General features: G+C 38.9%; 1 protein-coding gene across 2 annotated transcripts in view; it reads right to left on the minus strand.

The window, feature by feature from the left end:
- Positions 1-16,241, minus strand: part of ERP44 (endoplasmic reticulum protein 44) — a 66,114-nt gene that overhangs the window by 12,114 nt on the left and 37,759 nt on the right. For both annotated transcript variants that reach the window (XM_028512625.2, XM_036021974.1), the window contains 6 exons: positions 12,060-12,244; positions 10,522-10,637; positions 9,985-10,042; positions 8,802-8,918; positions 4,700-4,811; positions 3,694-3,835 (listed from right to left, as the gene is read on the minus strand). In XM_028512625.2, the coding sequence (XP_028368426.1) occupies positions 3,694-3,835; positions 4,700-4,811; positions 8,802-8,918; positions 9,985-10,042; positions 10,522-10,637; positions 12,060-12,244 (730 nt within the window). The remainder of the gene's footprint in view (positions 1-3,693; positions 3,836-4,699; positions 4,812-8,801; positions 8,919-9,984; positions 10,043-10,521; positions 10,638-12,059; positions 12,245-16,241) is intronic.

Here is a 16,241-nt window from a genome sequence, read left to right on the forward strand (position 1 = left end):
CAAGAGCAAACTGTTTTTCGAAAACCTACTTTTGCCCCACCCTGTAGTTCCGTTACATCACCGATTAGTAAACCTAATCGTTTAGTCAGCATCCTGTTGACTTCCACTAAATTTTGTAAGCAGGGCTACAAGTTTCCAGTGAAAGGGAAGAGGTATGTAAACAGCCCAACATTTATCCACTACAAACAGTAGGGAAATATGCTGGTAAGGTTTCACGTGATGACCCCAGTCAGGCAGCACTGTCACGCCAAGCACAGTCACTCTGCCTGGCCGCTCCTGCAGGGAGCCCGGCCACTGGCACCACCCTCTCCTGACCACCCTGTTCTCTTCACTGGAGGCTGCAGCTCCAGGAAGCAAGCCAAGGAAGAAGTGAGCGGAGGAGGGCACCCAATCAGCTAAGACATGTCCATCTAGTCCAATAATCAATGTTCATACACCTACGAAGGGGACTATATGAGTTCCGTTTTTATATAAATGCCAGATGTCAGGGATATCTGGATCTTTAAGGTGGATTTCTGGGTAGTTACTCTCCTTTTTTATACCCAGCAGAGTTCTGCCCCTGTAGTTATTCCCCACAACCCACTCGCAGCACGTGGTCCCGCTCCCTTCGCCATAGTGACAAACGAATCAGAACAGAACCTCAGCAGTCTTCAGCTGCTGTCACTTACCTCCAAATCCCTCAACAACCCAAAGAAATGCTACACCCCTCCTTTCCTCCCTTGCTCACTGGAGAGAAAGAAGGCTACTTCCCTTCCTCTGCTTCTCATTTCCTCTGTGCTCCTCACAGCTTTGCTTTACCAATTAGCTCCCTATCCCCCATCTCTTCAATAACTCCTCACTCCGTTGGATTCCCTTCCATAAGAATGTAATCATGGTTAATTTCTTATACCCTAAGAGGGAAATAAAAAGAAAAGCTAAAGCTTCACTTCATCCTATGTGTCTCTTATATTCCCTTATTTTTTCTTTCCCTTTAAAGGCTAGCTTCTTGCAAGGATTTTCATATCGAATCTTCAGTTCCTCACCAAATAGTCACCCTCCAATTCTTTGCAAGACGGTAGGTTTTTCTGTTTGTTCTTTTCCTCCTTTGGGGGGTGGGTGGGTGTGGGTGTCACATCTAACAGCCGCTTCACCCTTTTCTTGTGGCTGAGCATTCCTCCCGTCGGAAGTGCTCCTCTTTGAATGACCATATTACTCTTTGCTGGTTTTTCTCTCCCTCTTTTGAGTCTGCTTCCTCCTTAACCTGTTGCTTATGTTCCTCCTTTTGTTCTCCCTTTAAATGCTGGTCTCATTCAGGGTCCCATTCCCAGCCCTGTTCTGGGTCATCTCATCTGCTTCTGTAACTTCAGCTGTATCCTCGTGTGTTCAAGGGCCAGCCAGCCAGCCCTCACCTTCTCAACTCACTGTCGAATCCCAGAATGATGTAAATTCCCCACTGGACACTCTTCTTTGTAGCCCACGGGCACCTCGCATTCAATACACCAAGAAAAGGAACTCATTATCCTTTTTCTTTTTAAATTATTTTTAAAGATCGAGAGAGAAACATCAGTTTGTTGCTCCACCCATCCATGCACTCATTGGTTGTCTCCTGCCTGCGCCCTCACAGGGGATTAAACCTGCAACCTTGGCTTATCCGGATGATGCTCTGAACCAACTGAGCTACCCGGCCAGCTCCCGGAACTCACTGTCATTACCACAAGGTGCTCCTCCTCTGAGTTCCCGAGCTCAGTGAAGGCAACACAACTCAATTAACTGTCTGTGTCACATTCCTGGCCATCAGGGATGGCCTCTCCTCCCCTATTCATTAACACACCAAGTCTTCCTATTCCTGCAAACTGTCTCAAAAATCCTGCTTCTCTCTAGCTTTAATGCTCCTGCCAGGGTTTATTTAGGTAATTTGTTCACTCAAGAATCATCTATGGTTATCTATCATCAACTCTTCCCTGGATTACTGAACGTCTAGACCCTAGTTTCTTCCTTTAACCTCCTCTAATCTATTCTCCAATTTGCATCTGGAATGATCTTTCAAAAACAATCCCCTCGCCTAAACCCTTCATTGGCTCTTCACTGTTTTCAAAACAATGTCAAACTTCTATAATACAGCATGTAACAGTTTTCATGAGCCAGCCCCTGCTCACTTCCCTTGGCCTCATCCCTCCATACTTTCCCTCCTATCCGCTCATCTTCAGCCGACCGACTCTGTACTTGTTTCTGCCAGTGCGCCCTTCCTCCAAGCCCTGCTGCTTCTCACTTCCACGTTTAACTGCTACAGGCTTTCGGACCTACCTTGGGCATTAGCATCTCTACAAATCTTGGATCAGATACCTCTCTGCTGAACTCTACCAGAGCACTTACCACATGAAACAACTGCTTGCTACCCTACTTGTCTCCTTTCCCTACTTAGTTGGGAGTTCTCAGAGGGCAGGGATCTAGTCTTAGTAAACTTTAAACCATCCATTTACATTATGCAGTGACTGCCAGATAGAAGACCCGGATGACTATTTGTGAGTTAATAGGCTAAAGTGGTATTCTTTTGAGTGTAGGTAAAGTAATAACAACTGTCTGGCAGTACTTTATGGTTCAGAACACATTAATTTTCACAGCAATCCCATCAACCATAGTTTAAGCGTAAAGAAAAAAAAAGCGGAGAAGCTAAGTGACATGCCCAAGGCAGGACTCCATTCCAGGCCTCCCGTGTGTGAGGACTGAGAATCTTCTACCACACAACTGCGACTCTGCTGACACGTTTAGAAGTGAGCGAGATAATTGATTCTGCAATAGGGCTGCAAATTATCTTTTAAATATGCAATTTAGTCTTTGGACATAAAAAAGCATAAATGAATTTTTATAAGAAAGGGTCTAATTTGAATTAATACCACAGTATTGCTTAAATTTTTCATATATGAAGAAACATCTCCACTTCCTACTATTGTATTTAACATCTCGGAAATTGACAGAAATTTAGTAACTGTCATAGTTACAGGTTTATACTTATTAATACAATGAACAGCTGAAAATAAACAGAACACTCATCTGCTCTTTCAAAGGTTCATATGCCCTTAGAAATGCCTAGTCACAGCCATTTTCTGGGTCTTAAATGCCACTAATATACTTGCTAGACACAGTCACACATAAGCAGTAATATTACCAATTTCCTCTAACCTGACCTAGGATTACATTCCACTTACCTTGATGTGCTGACAAAGGCCAAACTCAATTCAGAACTAATTTCTCAAAGGCCAAAAACTTTCTCTCAAAGATTAATTTCCAAGCATTAGGATCACCTAATGCTGGCATTCCTATAGGAACACATCATAATTCTCACTGTCAACTATACTACACTTTAGGATGAAAAAGAAAATAACCTTTTCCATACAAATAATAAAATATTACTATTCCATCATGAGATTGTTTAAAATACCCAAACCATTGTTTTCAGTTCATTTTTGAGACATATATCAGTAACTTAAAAAACCCAGAACGGAGCCCTGGCTGGCGTGGCTCAGTGGATTGAGCTCGGGCTGCGAACCAAAGTGTCGCAGGTTCGATTCCCAGTCAGGGTACATACCTGGGTTGCAGGCCATGACCCCCAGCAACCGCACATTGATGTTTCTCTCTCTATCTCCCTCCCCTCCCTCTCTAAAAATAAATAAATAAAATCTTAAAAAAAAAAAACAAAACAGAACGGTTACTTACAATACATCCTTGAAGTCTCCAAACACGTACATATGCCTAAAGCTGTCGATGGCTATCACGGGGCAGTCTGCGGGTGTTTTCTGTATGTGCAGAAGGGGGTGTCTGAATTTGTCACAGTCGGCATGTAAAAAGTTTATTGTACCTTTTCAAGAAAAAGAATTTGGAGAGGGAGATTAGAATTTTCTTGATTGTATTCTTGTAATATTGCAAGTTCATAAAAAGTATACATTAAAAAAAACCCAAATGCTTTATAGTCACAGAGATCACAAAGACTAAAACTAAATATTATGACACTTCAAAGAGGTAGGATTTAAGTTCTTCGGGCAGAGAGCATAATTTTCTTAAAAACTGTATTACCTCAACCTGAATTCAAATACTATAGTGAATGTTTTATTTTTCTTACATGAATACTCCTCTGCTCTGCAGACTACCCAGGTCTGGGAAGCAAGTTCCTGAAACTGATGCATGACCCGTTCTCCTGGGACTGTCTTCATGTCACCAAGGACGCCCTTCGAGTCCCTAACTGGTTGACTTTTAATCTAATTCACCCCCCTCAGAACATTTGCTGAGTCACTAATATGGGTATGACTCTATGCAATGGCTTCAGTTTAGTATGTTTGGCTTTCTTAACTGCAAAGGGAAAGCTGGTGATACCTCAGATTGTTTTTTGATGCTTTGGAGTAGTCCACAGAGAACTCAACTTTCTCTCAGCAATATGCCCAGGACTATCTATTACAAAAGGACCAGGCAAATATCAAGGTGCTAGAAGAAAGTACCTAAAACTAACGGTGTCTACCCATGACCCCACTTTTCATGCAATTTGAGCTTAGGGAGCTAAAACAGATACAATTTAAAAAGAAAAGTCATTGCTTCATATTATGTCTCTACTAATGCCTCTCACCCCCATGTTTTACTTTACATGTAAATTCTGGGGTTGTCATGGGGAAGGGAATGGGGAGAAAGAAACAAAGAGAAAAGATGAAAATAAACACCTTAATCTGTCTACCTTTTTCACTTATTAATTGTCGGGCTACTTCATTCTGGAATATTTCTAAACTTTCTGTATCTTCTTTCATATGGAAGAGTATTAGAAAAGGCAGTCCTTCTTCTGTCAATTCCTGTGTAGAGAAGTATGCAATGAGAATTACCAGGACTCTCCATTTGGTCCTAGCTATTTTCTAGGCAGGAACAATTATGAATCCAACCCATGTAACATGCAACAGTTGCGACATCCCGGGGGGTGGGGGTGGGGGCCGGTAGCGGGGGCAAGGTCCAATGGTACAAGCAAACATAAATGGAAGAAGGTGCGCACTCCCTCCACCTGAAGTCCCAGGCACTCAGAGGGCCACATGTCCTGCTCTACTGCAGGAACTGATCTGCCTTAGAGTAACCACTGGGCTGGTCTGTTAACTAGTACTGGATGAAGCCGTGACATTTGAAACAGGAGTTGGCCAAAGGAGAAACTAGGTTGGCTCTTTATCAAGATATTGACTTTAGGGTGTGGCAAACATGGTCTGCCCCACAGACTTTACAGTGGGGTAAACTCTCTTCACAGGGAACACTGAAAAACTGAGTGTACCAGCAGCAAATAAATCTGATTTGTAAACTTATGTTCATTTTAAGGTGTATGCAAAAACTTAGATGAGATCTACCCAAAGCTGAAGAGTGTTTGATTCAGAGTAAGTCACAAACCGCCCATAGCATAGCCAGTTTTTAACCAATACACAATTTTCAACATTAACAATACCCATCACAATATATGTGTGATTATATACCTTGTATATATACATACATAAAACTGACTTGAAAATTATAGACTGCTTTAAAATTTTATATTATTGTTATTGGAGAATAATTTAAGAGAAATATGATGAAGAAACAGATTTTCATCATTTATTCTTACAGATGCTAAGTTCTGACTCATAAGGAAAAGTCCAGAAGGGGCCTAATAATAAAATTATTTCCATCAACTATCCTTTTGTGTGTCTCTCTGCAATTTAGAAACTGCTTTTGCAGAAAGCTCAAATGTCGTGTATCCTATAAAAACTGAAACCGGGACCAATCTGATACAAGAGTTTTCTTCCAGTTCCTAGCTCCATGCTTAAGCCTATTATATCCATGTACAAAATAAATTATGAGGCTTATTGTCACATTTACCTTTCAAAAATTGATATATAATTCATAGACCACAAAATTCACCACTTCAATGTGCACAATTTGGCGGGCTTTATTATATTTACAAGGTCTGCAAACATCAACACCCCCTAAGGCCACATCATTTTCATCAATCCGAAAAGAACCCCATACTCATTAGCAGTCACCCCCCATCTTTCCTCCCCTAGCCCCTGGCATTACATTGATCTTTTGGGAGAGATTTTATTGTTTAGATGGAGGGGAAGGAAGGGAGAAAGTGAGGGAGAGAAACATCAGTGTGCGAGAAAATCAGTGGCCTCTCATACGCATCCCAAATAGGGACCTGCCCGCCAGCCAGGCGTGTGTCCTGACTGGGAATCAAACTGGTGATCTTTCCCTTCGCAGGATGACTCCCAACCAACTGAGCCACACCAGTCAGGGCACCTTGATCTTTTGCAAGCTGATTTAGAGTTTTCTCTTCCCACTTTTTATCTCTTGGGCTCACAAACGCCCCACGGTTCGTCTCTGGGCTTCTCTGCTCCAGCCTGGCAACTTCAACTAGTTCAGCAGTCTTAGTCAGCACTCCTGACAGCACTGGGACCCCGATCTGTACGTCTCAGTGCCCAGTTCCCACTGAGAATCCAAGTCCAGGTTTCCGGCTTCCTGCCGACTACCTCCATTTCAAAGTCCAACCAACCTTCAACACTCAATGTTAATGCAATCTCCTCCTCTTACTTCCCTGTTTCCATTAGTACTTCTATTTCTCTTTTAGCCTTTTTGTTTCAGGACTGAAGCCTCTTCTGGAAAACCATCCCTGATTCTGCCCTGCTTCTGCCAAAGAAAGGAATTCTGTCCTCTGAATTCCCAGGACATGTCCTCGCTGTACCCCATGTGGCATGGAGCATGCTTTATATTGCATTCTCTGCACATGTGAACTACTGGACTGGTAACCCTTTAAAGACAGAGAATCTTATTTTACTTCTCTTTTGCTCACAGAGTTTTATATGCAATAATGTGTGCTCAACCTATGATGGAATAAATGAGGACACACGTGTTGCCGAATAAATTACTAAGTGGGAAAGAAGACTCAGCAGTCACATTTCAGAAAACTTAAGAGCTCTGAAGTTAAAAGTAAAAACAAATATAACATTATTTTATTAGACTAAACAAAAGTATGGATTAATAATTTGAAAAATCTATTTGCTGAACCAATTTACATACATTAGCATAGTAGTTGATAGTTTATTATTCTTGGGCTTCCAAGTTTTCCTGTGCACACATCAACATATTCTCTACCAAGCTGTAAATAAAAAGATTCAGGAGAGGGATTACCAAGATAACCATATACAGAGGTTTCCTCATAGTTTAAAAATCAGGGGCGTCCAGCCTTTTGGCATCTCTGAGCCACACTGGAAGGAGAAGAGTTGTCTTGGGCCACACATTAAATACATTGTGACACATAATTACAAACAAATCTCAGGTTTTAAGTAAATTTACAATTTTGTATTGGGCCACATTCATAGCCATCTTGGGCCATGGGTTGGATACCCCTGGTTTAAGTGATTTAGGGGTAGTTAGAACTCCTGTTTTATTGTTTAAAATTTTCCATTCTATACCTTTAAACTGTTTTTGAAAACTATCGCTGCAACAACTGCCAAAGCAGGTATATAATTGTGACAAGTTACTAAATCTTTCTGAGCCTCTGAGAACTAAATGAGCTAATACAATAAAAATGTAAGTAATTTAGACCTGCTGGTGTAGCTCAGTGGATTGAGTGGCAGCCTGCAAAACAAAGGGTCACTGGTTCAATTCCCAGTCAGGGCACATGCCTGGGTTGCAGGCCAGGTGCCTGCTAAGGAGCATGTGAGAAGCAACCATACATTGATGTTTCTCTCCCTCTCTTTCTCCCTTCTGCTTTCTAAAAATAAATAAATAAAATATTTTTTAAAAAAGTAATTTAGCCAAGCATACCTGAAGCCTAGAGAACTGAGAAAAGTAGCAGAGATGTCCATTTGATAAATAAACTAAGAAAGAACACAAGCAACAAAGTCACTAGAACACAGCCACACTTACTGACATGTTGTCTAAGGCTGCCTCTGTGCCACAACTGCAAAGGTGAGTTGTTCCACAGAGACTACACGAACTGGAAAGCCTAAAGTATGTGCTGACTCCTTTACAGAACTGCCAGCTCCTGACTGGATGGTGACTCGGTGGGTGTGTTTACTATGTGGTAACTTCTTGAACTGTACATTTAAAATCTGAGCTATATACTTATAATTCTTTGAAGTATATCTGCGTATAAAAGGTTTTTTAAAATTGCATTTAAAATGTTTTTTAAAAATGCATTCTTAGACCATGGGTTTTAAAAATGGAGTGAAATAAGAAGATATATTTTTAATACAGTAAAGAATACAGAGACATGTCTCATAGACACAGCCCTCAGTACTTGCTCCTGGAGCACTGAGGACTTTGTGCTTCGTTTTTGTGGGAGCTGCACGTTTGCTTTGTTTCAGGCACATGGAGTCGCTGAGGTCAGTTACATGATAACTGATAATTGCTTTCATAAAACTTCATTCTTTTAGGATAGACAGGAATCAGAAAAACTTTTTTATGGCAAAAGTTTATCACTCTCTATAATCAATTGTAACTACAGTCTGCAGAGCATTGCTTCTAAAGGAAATGCCCTGAACAAGGATCTTCAACCCAGGGTTGTTATCAGAATCACCTAAGAGGCATTTTCAAATTCATTTTCAAGACTGTGATGAACCCCTGACACTGCAGGAAACACAACGGAGGGGTCCTGGGACAACACAGGTGAGAACCACGGGTGAGAAATAGCTATGATGTAGTTATGTTCAATCGTATCCTTTTTACTACAGATAAGTATGTAGTAAAATAGTGTAAGATGAGTGGACAGAGTTTGCTTTTTCAGAAATCTGAATTAAAAATAATGACCCACTTTACATAGCCCATACCTCTCCATTTTCAAATGTTATTTCTCGGACAAGAGGGACACATTTATCTTGAATCCAATTGTACGTTCCATCAAAATTTGTCATAGATCCCAAGTATACCATATCTGGAGCAGAATGCTGTTACAAAAACAGGAAAAAATAGTAAGCAAACCTAACTTGTGCTAGCAAAAATGCATTCTTAAAGCCATCTATGAGCCCAGAAAATCTATAGGGGATGTGAAAGAAGCAAAAAACATGAAACATCTGAGAAAGAGAACTGTAAATGGTAAAACACTGATAATTCTGATGATCAGGGAACTAATTATCCAACCTGTGATGCCTAACCCTTCTGCTTTTCCTTGGATTTGTGTCAATTAACTGTTTATTAGTATATTCACCAATGACAGGCAGGCTTTGTGAAAAAGAATTATCCAAAGAATTAAGTTAGTTATCCCTAGAATTGAAGATAATTAGAAGAAAATTTGGAGATTTCCCATGAGAAAGCCTTGAAAAATATAAGATACTATATAAATCTAAGGCATAGCTACTTCTAATATTAATTGTTTACAGTATCCATTTCCACATAGACTCAAAATCACTATTTATGAAGTACTGAAAATGATGATAAAAATAACAGCTGACATTAACTAAGTAAACCTACTGTATCCAAGCAGTACTGTAAGTACCTTATATATGTTGACTCATTTAATCCTTGAAATACTGGATAAGCAGGACTGTTACTGTCATGGCCATCTCTGCCAATGAACAAACTGAAGCAAGAGATGCTAAGAAACTTCCCCAGAGTTATACACCCGGGAAAGTGGCAGATCTGACATTAAAACTCAGTCTCATTCCTGAGTTCATGCTCCTAACAACACTGTGAGACACCTTACTGGATTCTGATAACCTAGTAGTTCACACCATGGAAGCTACTCCTGAAGACACACACTTGCAGAAAATACAAGCAAATGCTGATCTGAATTCAGAATAGGAAGTGACCTTTCTAAGCAAAAGTCTCATTCATGTGACTACAGAAAAATTAAAAACTTTAAGGTGTCAAAATACTGCAGGCATTAAAATAAAAATTATGAATTGGAAAAATATAGACTCTTTGTGTGTATGAAAAAGTACGATGACAGACTATTAATAATTCATGTATTTAATTTATATTTAAAATCATATATACTACAAAATAGCAACTTACCCCTGGTGGTTTATAGATTATGCTGTCTCCACTATATCTTTCTGGTTTTGAAACAGCCCTAATAGGAAGAGAGAAGTAGTACTAATACTTATCAAGAAAAATAATAACAGTAATATATCTGAATGAAGCAGAACTGGCTAGCTTTTATACAACGTATGAATTATATATCTGAAATATGTACTTGCCCATCATCTTTCCTACTTATGAGACTATGCAATACCAATGAGAGCATATATTTTTAAAAATTATTAAATAAAATTTAATATGAGGCAGATTTTTAAAGAAGGGAAATGTTAGATAGCTGCTTTATGGCTCAGTATTTTGTAAGTTTGGAATGGCAGTTTTCGCACTAAAAACCTATTATTAAAACCAGATATTACCACTAACTCATGATCAAGGTCATCAGTGTGGTCACACAGACCAATCACAAAACACACTGATTTGCTTATAAGCCAGACTCATCCATGAATTTTTAGTTTTAATGTCTCAGCCAAACTGACCCACTTTCGCTAACACGCTCTCAACTGAGATACTTACCCAAAAGCAGCAAAGAAGGCACAATCGTCGTGCAAAATACTTGCTACTCTTTCAAAAACTCTATAGTGGTCTGAATCCTTTTGCTCAAAATATCCAATGATATTTCTTTTGCTGCGCTGTAAAATAATGTGATTATTTTACAAACATATATAGTCCTATAAACATGTTATACCATTTACCCATCTTGTTCAACTATCTCGAAATGAGGTATGACTACAAATACATATTTGGCTTTTATCCTAGTGCAAACCTAGTCCAAAACTATTAAAGATTACATTGGATTGAAAACAATCTTAAATCTAATCTAATGTAATTATAAATATTCCTTTCTAGTATATTATTTTAAAATTTCAAGAAATAGATAACTATTTAATCAATGACAGTCCTTTCCTAAATAAGGTGACGAATTCTAAAATATTTTAAAATAGTACATCAATTCATAACACGTGACTGACTGTGGGCAGAGACTCCTCCACGGGTCTCTCACACTGCTTCACACGTAGGCTTCCACATAACACAAAGCCCTGACCACTCTTCACCCAGACCGTTTCTCAGGGTTGTGCCTCTCTCCAGGACAGAGAGCGGGCTTACTACCAGCACTGACACAGGGGTTGCCGGAGCGCAGAGCTCTCTTGTAGGACAACCCACTGCACATGCAGGCACCCAAGTGGGCCCTCTATGTCACCTATGTAAGTCCCGGGGGTCAAAGAAACAAATGCAAACATGCTCACATTGCTGGCTGTAATGTATGTAAGCAATAAAGTCCTTTGTCATGGACCCATAAGCCGTATGTCTTTTGACAGCATCTATGAAAATTATAGTCAGTTAACTTATTAGCTTGTAAGCAGGGTAAAAATAAATCTCAAACCTGACAGTGACAATCTGAAGCCCAAACTCAGTTGTATTTGTGTCTTTAAAGCACTATTTAGTGTACAAACAAAAGAGTTTGCTAAGTTTATTATGGAGGGGGGCTATTTTATTTTAATTTTGTATTGTTTATGCTATTACAGTTGTCCCAACTTTTCCCCCTTTGCCCCCTATCCCCAGCCCATCCCCCATTCCCACAGGCAATCCCTACACCGCTGTTCATGTCCATGGATCATGCATATGTGTTCTTTGTCTAATCCCTTCAAGGGGGGCTGTTTTAGGGGACAGAAAAACACTTATCAAAGAGCCGATGAAGGGGTAATTAGAGCAGACACATGGGTGGTCTCCACTAAAGAAAATATGGAAACTTTGGTTGTGTAGGCCTGATGTTAACATTTATTTCTTCATAATTCAGGCTACCCTTTGACCTCAATTAATTCAAATTAGTGCAGCTTCACTGTATGCTATACACTTTATCCAAAGGTTCAGGAAAACATTAGCATTTCCCTTGAGAAATAATTGAAGAAAAATTTAACTTGCTATGTAAGTATATGTCAAACCCATTGCAATGAACTATGAGAAAATGTACAGATTCTTTGATTGCATAAGAATTTCTTTACATTAGTTAAATAGGAAATGTTCATCTGATCCAGCAAAAGTTAACAACTTACATCAAGAGTGGAGATTTCTGCTAAATCATGAAGTTCTTGAATAGGGTCACTTTTTTGTTGCCTGATGTAGTCTGCAAGTGCTTTCACCGATCGCTGACCTCTGTATTCTCTTTTCATCATCATCCCATTACGAAATAATTTGAGGGTAGGGTATTTGCTTATCCTATATCGCTGGGCTATGTCAGCTAAAAGAATGGAAAAAAAATTAACTTCACTCTTGTACTTGATCTAGGTAAGCCCATTAGCCAAATAGTCCAAAGTCTCACAATTACTTAGTGAGAACACTTTGGTTCAATCATTCTTTCTCTGTGGTAGAGAAAAAAATTAATCACAACAAGCCAGCTCTGGACATAGATAACCTGGTTCCAACCGCAAATTTGCTACTTACTGGCTGTGTGAACTTTTAACTTGCATCATTTGTCTGTGCCTTAGTTTCTCATCTTTAAGTAAAAATATAATTTCTACCACATAGGATTGTTTTAAGGACTAAATGAGATAATACAAATGCAAACTCTAAGTAAATGTTAGTAAACATTATTAATTATATATTCCAGAAAGGAATTAGAATGCACAAAACTCCAATTCTGAAAAGTCATTCAAGTTACGCTATACTATGAGGGTCTCTTAAAGCATTTAATAAAAGGAAATTAAATTTAAATGAAAATCACTTTCCAAGGCTAAAAATATTAGATATTTTTTGCTAGAAGAATAATTTATAATCCCAAGTGTGCAATTTTTTACAAGCTAATAAAATAAAAACTCAGCAGTATACAGTAAAAAAATCCCTTTATTACGACCTATGGGTATATTCTGAGGCAGTGAAGATTCTTTTTAAAAAATCATTAAAATTTGTGTTTATAAATAAAATGTATGCTGATCTCATTTTTTAGGAATCACAAATTACTAAGATGCCTTATGTCATGTAGGAGAAGGACAAAAGATACACTGAATTTTTAGAATAAAGGTGACCTGAGAGAGCACTGAAGGGATCTAAAACAGGTGACCTTGTTTTTCTCAACTGAGCAAAAATGAGGACAGAATTCTAAAATGGTGGCACAAAAAAAACCATGAAAACGGTCTCATCTTGCCTCCACTTCCAGTAGCTTTAAAACAGAAACAACACAACGAATAACCACGATACGTCTCTGCAGAGCACCTGAGTCTCCTAGGTCTGATGGTGGGAACAACTGTACGAGGGGAGAAAGCAAGGAGCTACTGTGACAGTCCTGGCAGAAATAATAAGTCTATCTACAAAATGAAACAATGTAACTTTTTTCACTTATGGGTAAGAAAAGATAAAATAATAAATAGAAACTACGGGGCAGCAGAGGTTTAATCCTCAAACATCAGGCAGCAGGTGTGCTGCACAATGAGGCGGCTGTTAATTATTAAAAAGCAAAGACCTATCCTGGCTGGTGTGGCTCAGTGGATAGAGTGCTGGCCTATGAACCAAAGGGTCACTGGTTCAATTCCCAGTCAGGGTACATGCCTGGGTTGTGGGCCAGGTCCCCAGTGGGGTGTGCATGAGAGGCAACCACACATTGATGTTTCTCTCCCTCCCTTCCCCTTCTCTATAAATAAATAAATAAATAAATAAAATCTTTTAAAAAAAGCAAAGACCTTAAAATTACATTGATCAATAATCCCTGACATAAAGGTGACTTTTTACATGTTTCAGTCAAAAGTCATTTTAAGATAATTATAATATAACATTTTGACAATAAAACAAAAAATGACTGAAGGGGTATAATAGTTTTTTTACTAAGTGGGTGGATCAAATGTTAAAATGTATGTCAAAGGAATTACAAATTACAGAAGGTTAATAGCTCACTGATGGAAAATTAGCACATATTTTTTGCTTCAGTGGTCACTTACTTTTCCTTAATGGGCTCTGCCTGCCTGCCTGCTTGCAGCCCAGCAGGACTCCATGTGGGGAAACTGTCTCATGACCTTGTCCCAGCACAGTCTACCCTGCCACGATCATCCATGGCAGACAGTACAGAGGCAAATGATTTCAACAGGCAGGTATTACTGTTCTTCTGGTTCTGGGATAAGAACCACTGCTGACTATGTAGCTTTTTTCATTCCCAAACCCTGCCCTCCCCTCAATGAGAAGAAGCAAACAAACAAAAGCCCAACAACAAAAGAACACCCTAAACAGAAAAATTGCAAAATAAGCCTTTGATGCTTACTCAGGACTCAGGTTAAGCCTGCCCATCCAAGTTCTGTTTTATGCACATAAATTCTTTACTGTGGATTTCATTGTTCTTCTTTTGTAACATGTTTTATTGAAATATATTTGACATATAACATTGTGCGAGTGTAAGGGGTGCAGTACGTCGGTTTGATACAGTGACATACTGCAGTATTGCAATGTCTTTGTCCCTGCAGCAGTAGTTGGCACCTCTATCACTTCACATAACTGACATTTTTGGGGTGGGAATAATTAAGATCTGGTCTCTTAGTAAGTTTGATGTTTTTAATACAATATTATTGTCTACAATTATTTTATTATTCTTATTGCCTCATTTATGCATAGCTCTCATAACGCTTCTCATTTTTTTCAATGTGAAAGGTTAACGTTAGCCCTAGAAAGCAGACAGGTAAGAGTAACTCTGGTATTTGGGAGCATGTGCTTGCCTAATTCAAGGACAATTACAAAGTACTTTCCTAAAACTGCTAGTAGGGTTCTGCACTGACCAGCAAATCACTTATGGACGTCTTCTGCCATACGGCCTACAGCCACTGGAGGTCAGCAGAGAACCTGGTCCCACCAGGGGCAGATTGACTGGACTTTGTACACCTGAGGCAACACGACCACCCACCACTAGGGAGAGTGATGAATTCTACTCTCAAACTCCCCAAATGAGCAGCCTGCTGAAGATCGGATAAAATGAGATTATGATCCACAGCTGAGGCAAGGGTAAGGTTTAATTTTGTGTATATGTAGAAATTTTAGAAAACAAAGGCAATTACAAAAAAAAAAGCATTCATAATACCACCACCACTGGGGAAAACCACTATTGATGTTTTGGTTATATTTTGCTAACTTTCAATAAAAATTGCTTAACTAGCAATATCATTTCAATTGAGAAAAAATAAACTCTTTAGCTGAATCTGCCCTAGCAGTTTTCTCATCTAGTGTGAATGTTTCCACTTGGTTTTTAAAATTAATTTGTTGTCCATGTCTCAAAATGCAAACACTTATTACATTTACTTTAAATATGTGGTCTATTTTTCTGCTTTATATAGTACAATAGGTCACTGGTACAGAAGAGAGAGACCAGAAATAGATTCACACATACATGGTCAGTTGATCGTGACACAGGTGCAAAGTCAGTGAAGAAAGGACAGTCTTTTCAACAAATGAGGTCAGAACAGCTTGATAATTATATGTAAAAAATAAACTCCAACCCATATACAATGCCACATATAAAAATTAACTCCAAATAGATCACAGATTGAAATGTAAAACTTTATATCAGGGGTGGCAAACTCATTTTCCCCAGGGGCTATATCAGCCTCATGGTTGCCTTCAAAGGGCCGAATGTAATTTCAACTCCTTTAACAGTTAAGGAGTAGTTACATTTACACAGTCCTAGAATTATTTTGGCCCTTTGAAGGCAACCGTGAGGCTGATGTGGCCCTTGGTGAAAATGAGTTTGACACCCCTTTTATACTATAAAACTTAGGAAGGAAAACATGGTAGGAAATCTTTGTGATCTTGAATGAGGCAAATAAATATTTCTTAGATATAGCACCATAATCATAATCCATTTTTAAAAAGGATAAATTGGACTTCAAAAATTAAAAAATAAAATTACTATATGTTCCAACAATTCTACTTCTGTGTATATATACAAACGAACTGAAAGCAAGGTCTTAAAGAGATATTTGAATATACTCATGTTCGTAGCAGCATTATGCACAATAGCCAAGAGGTGGAAGTAACCCAAGCATCCACAGATGAATGGATAAACAAAATGTGATACACAGATACAATGGAATACTATGCAGCCTTAAAATGGAGGGAAATTCTGACATATATACAACATGGATGAACCTTGAAGATGTTAGTTAAATGAAATAAGCCCACCGCTAAAACACAAATCCTGTATAATTTGGCTTACATGAAGAATTTAGAGTAGTCGAGTTTTATATCAACAGAAAGTAGAATGGTGG

Source organism: Phyllostomus discolor, chromosome 3 (genome assembly GCF_004126475.2).
Source record: "Phyllostomus discolor isolate MPI-MPIP mPhyDis1 chromosome 3, mPhyDis1.pri.v3, whole genome shotgun sequence".
NCBI classification, from domain to species: Eukaryota; Metazoa; Chordata; class Mammalia; order Chiroptera; family Phyllostomidae; genus Phyllostomus; species Phyllostomus discolor.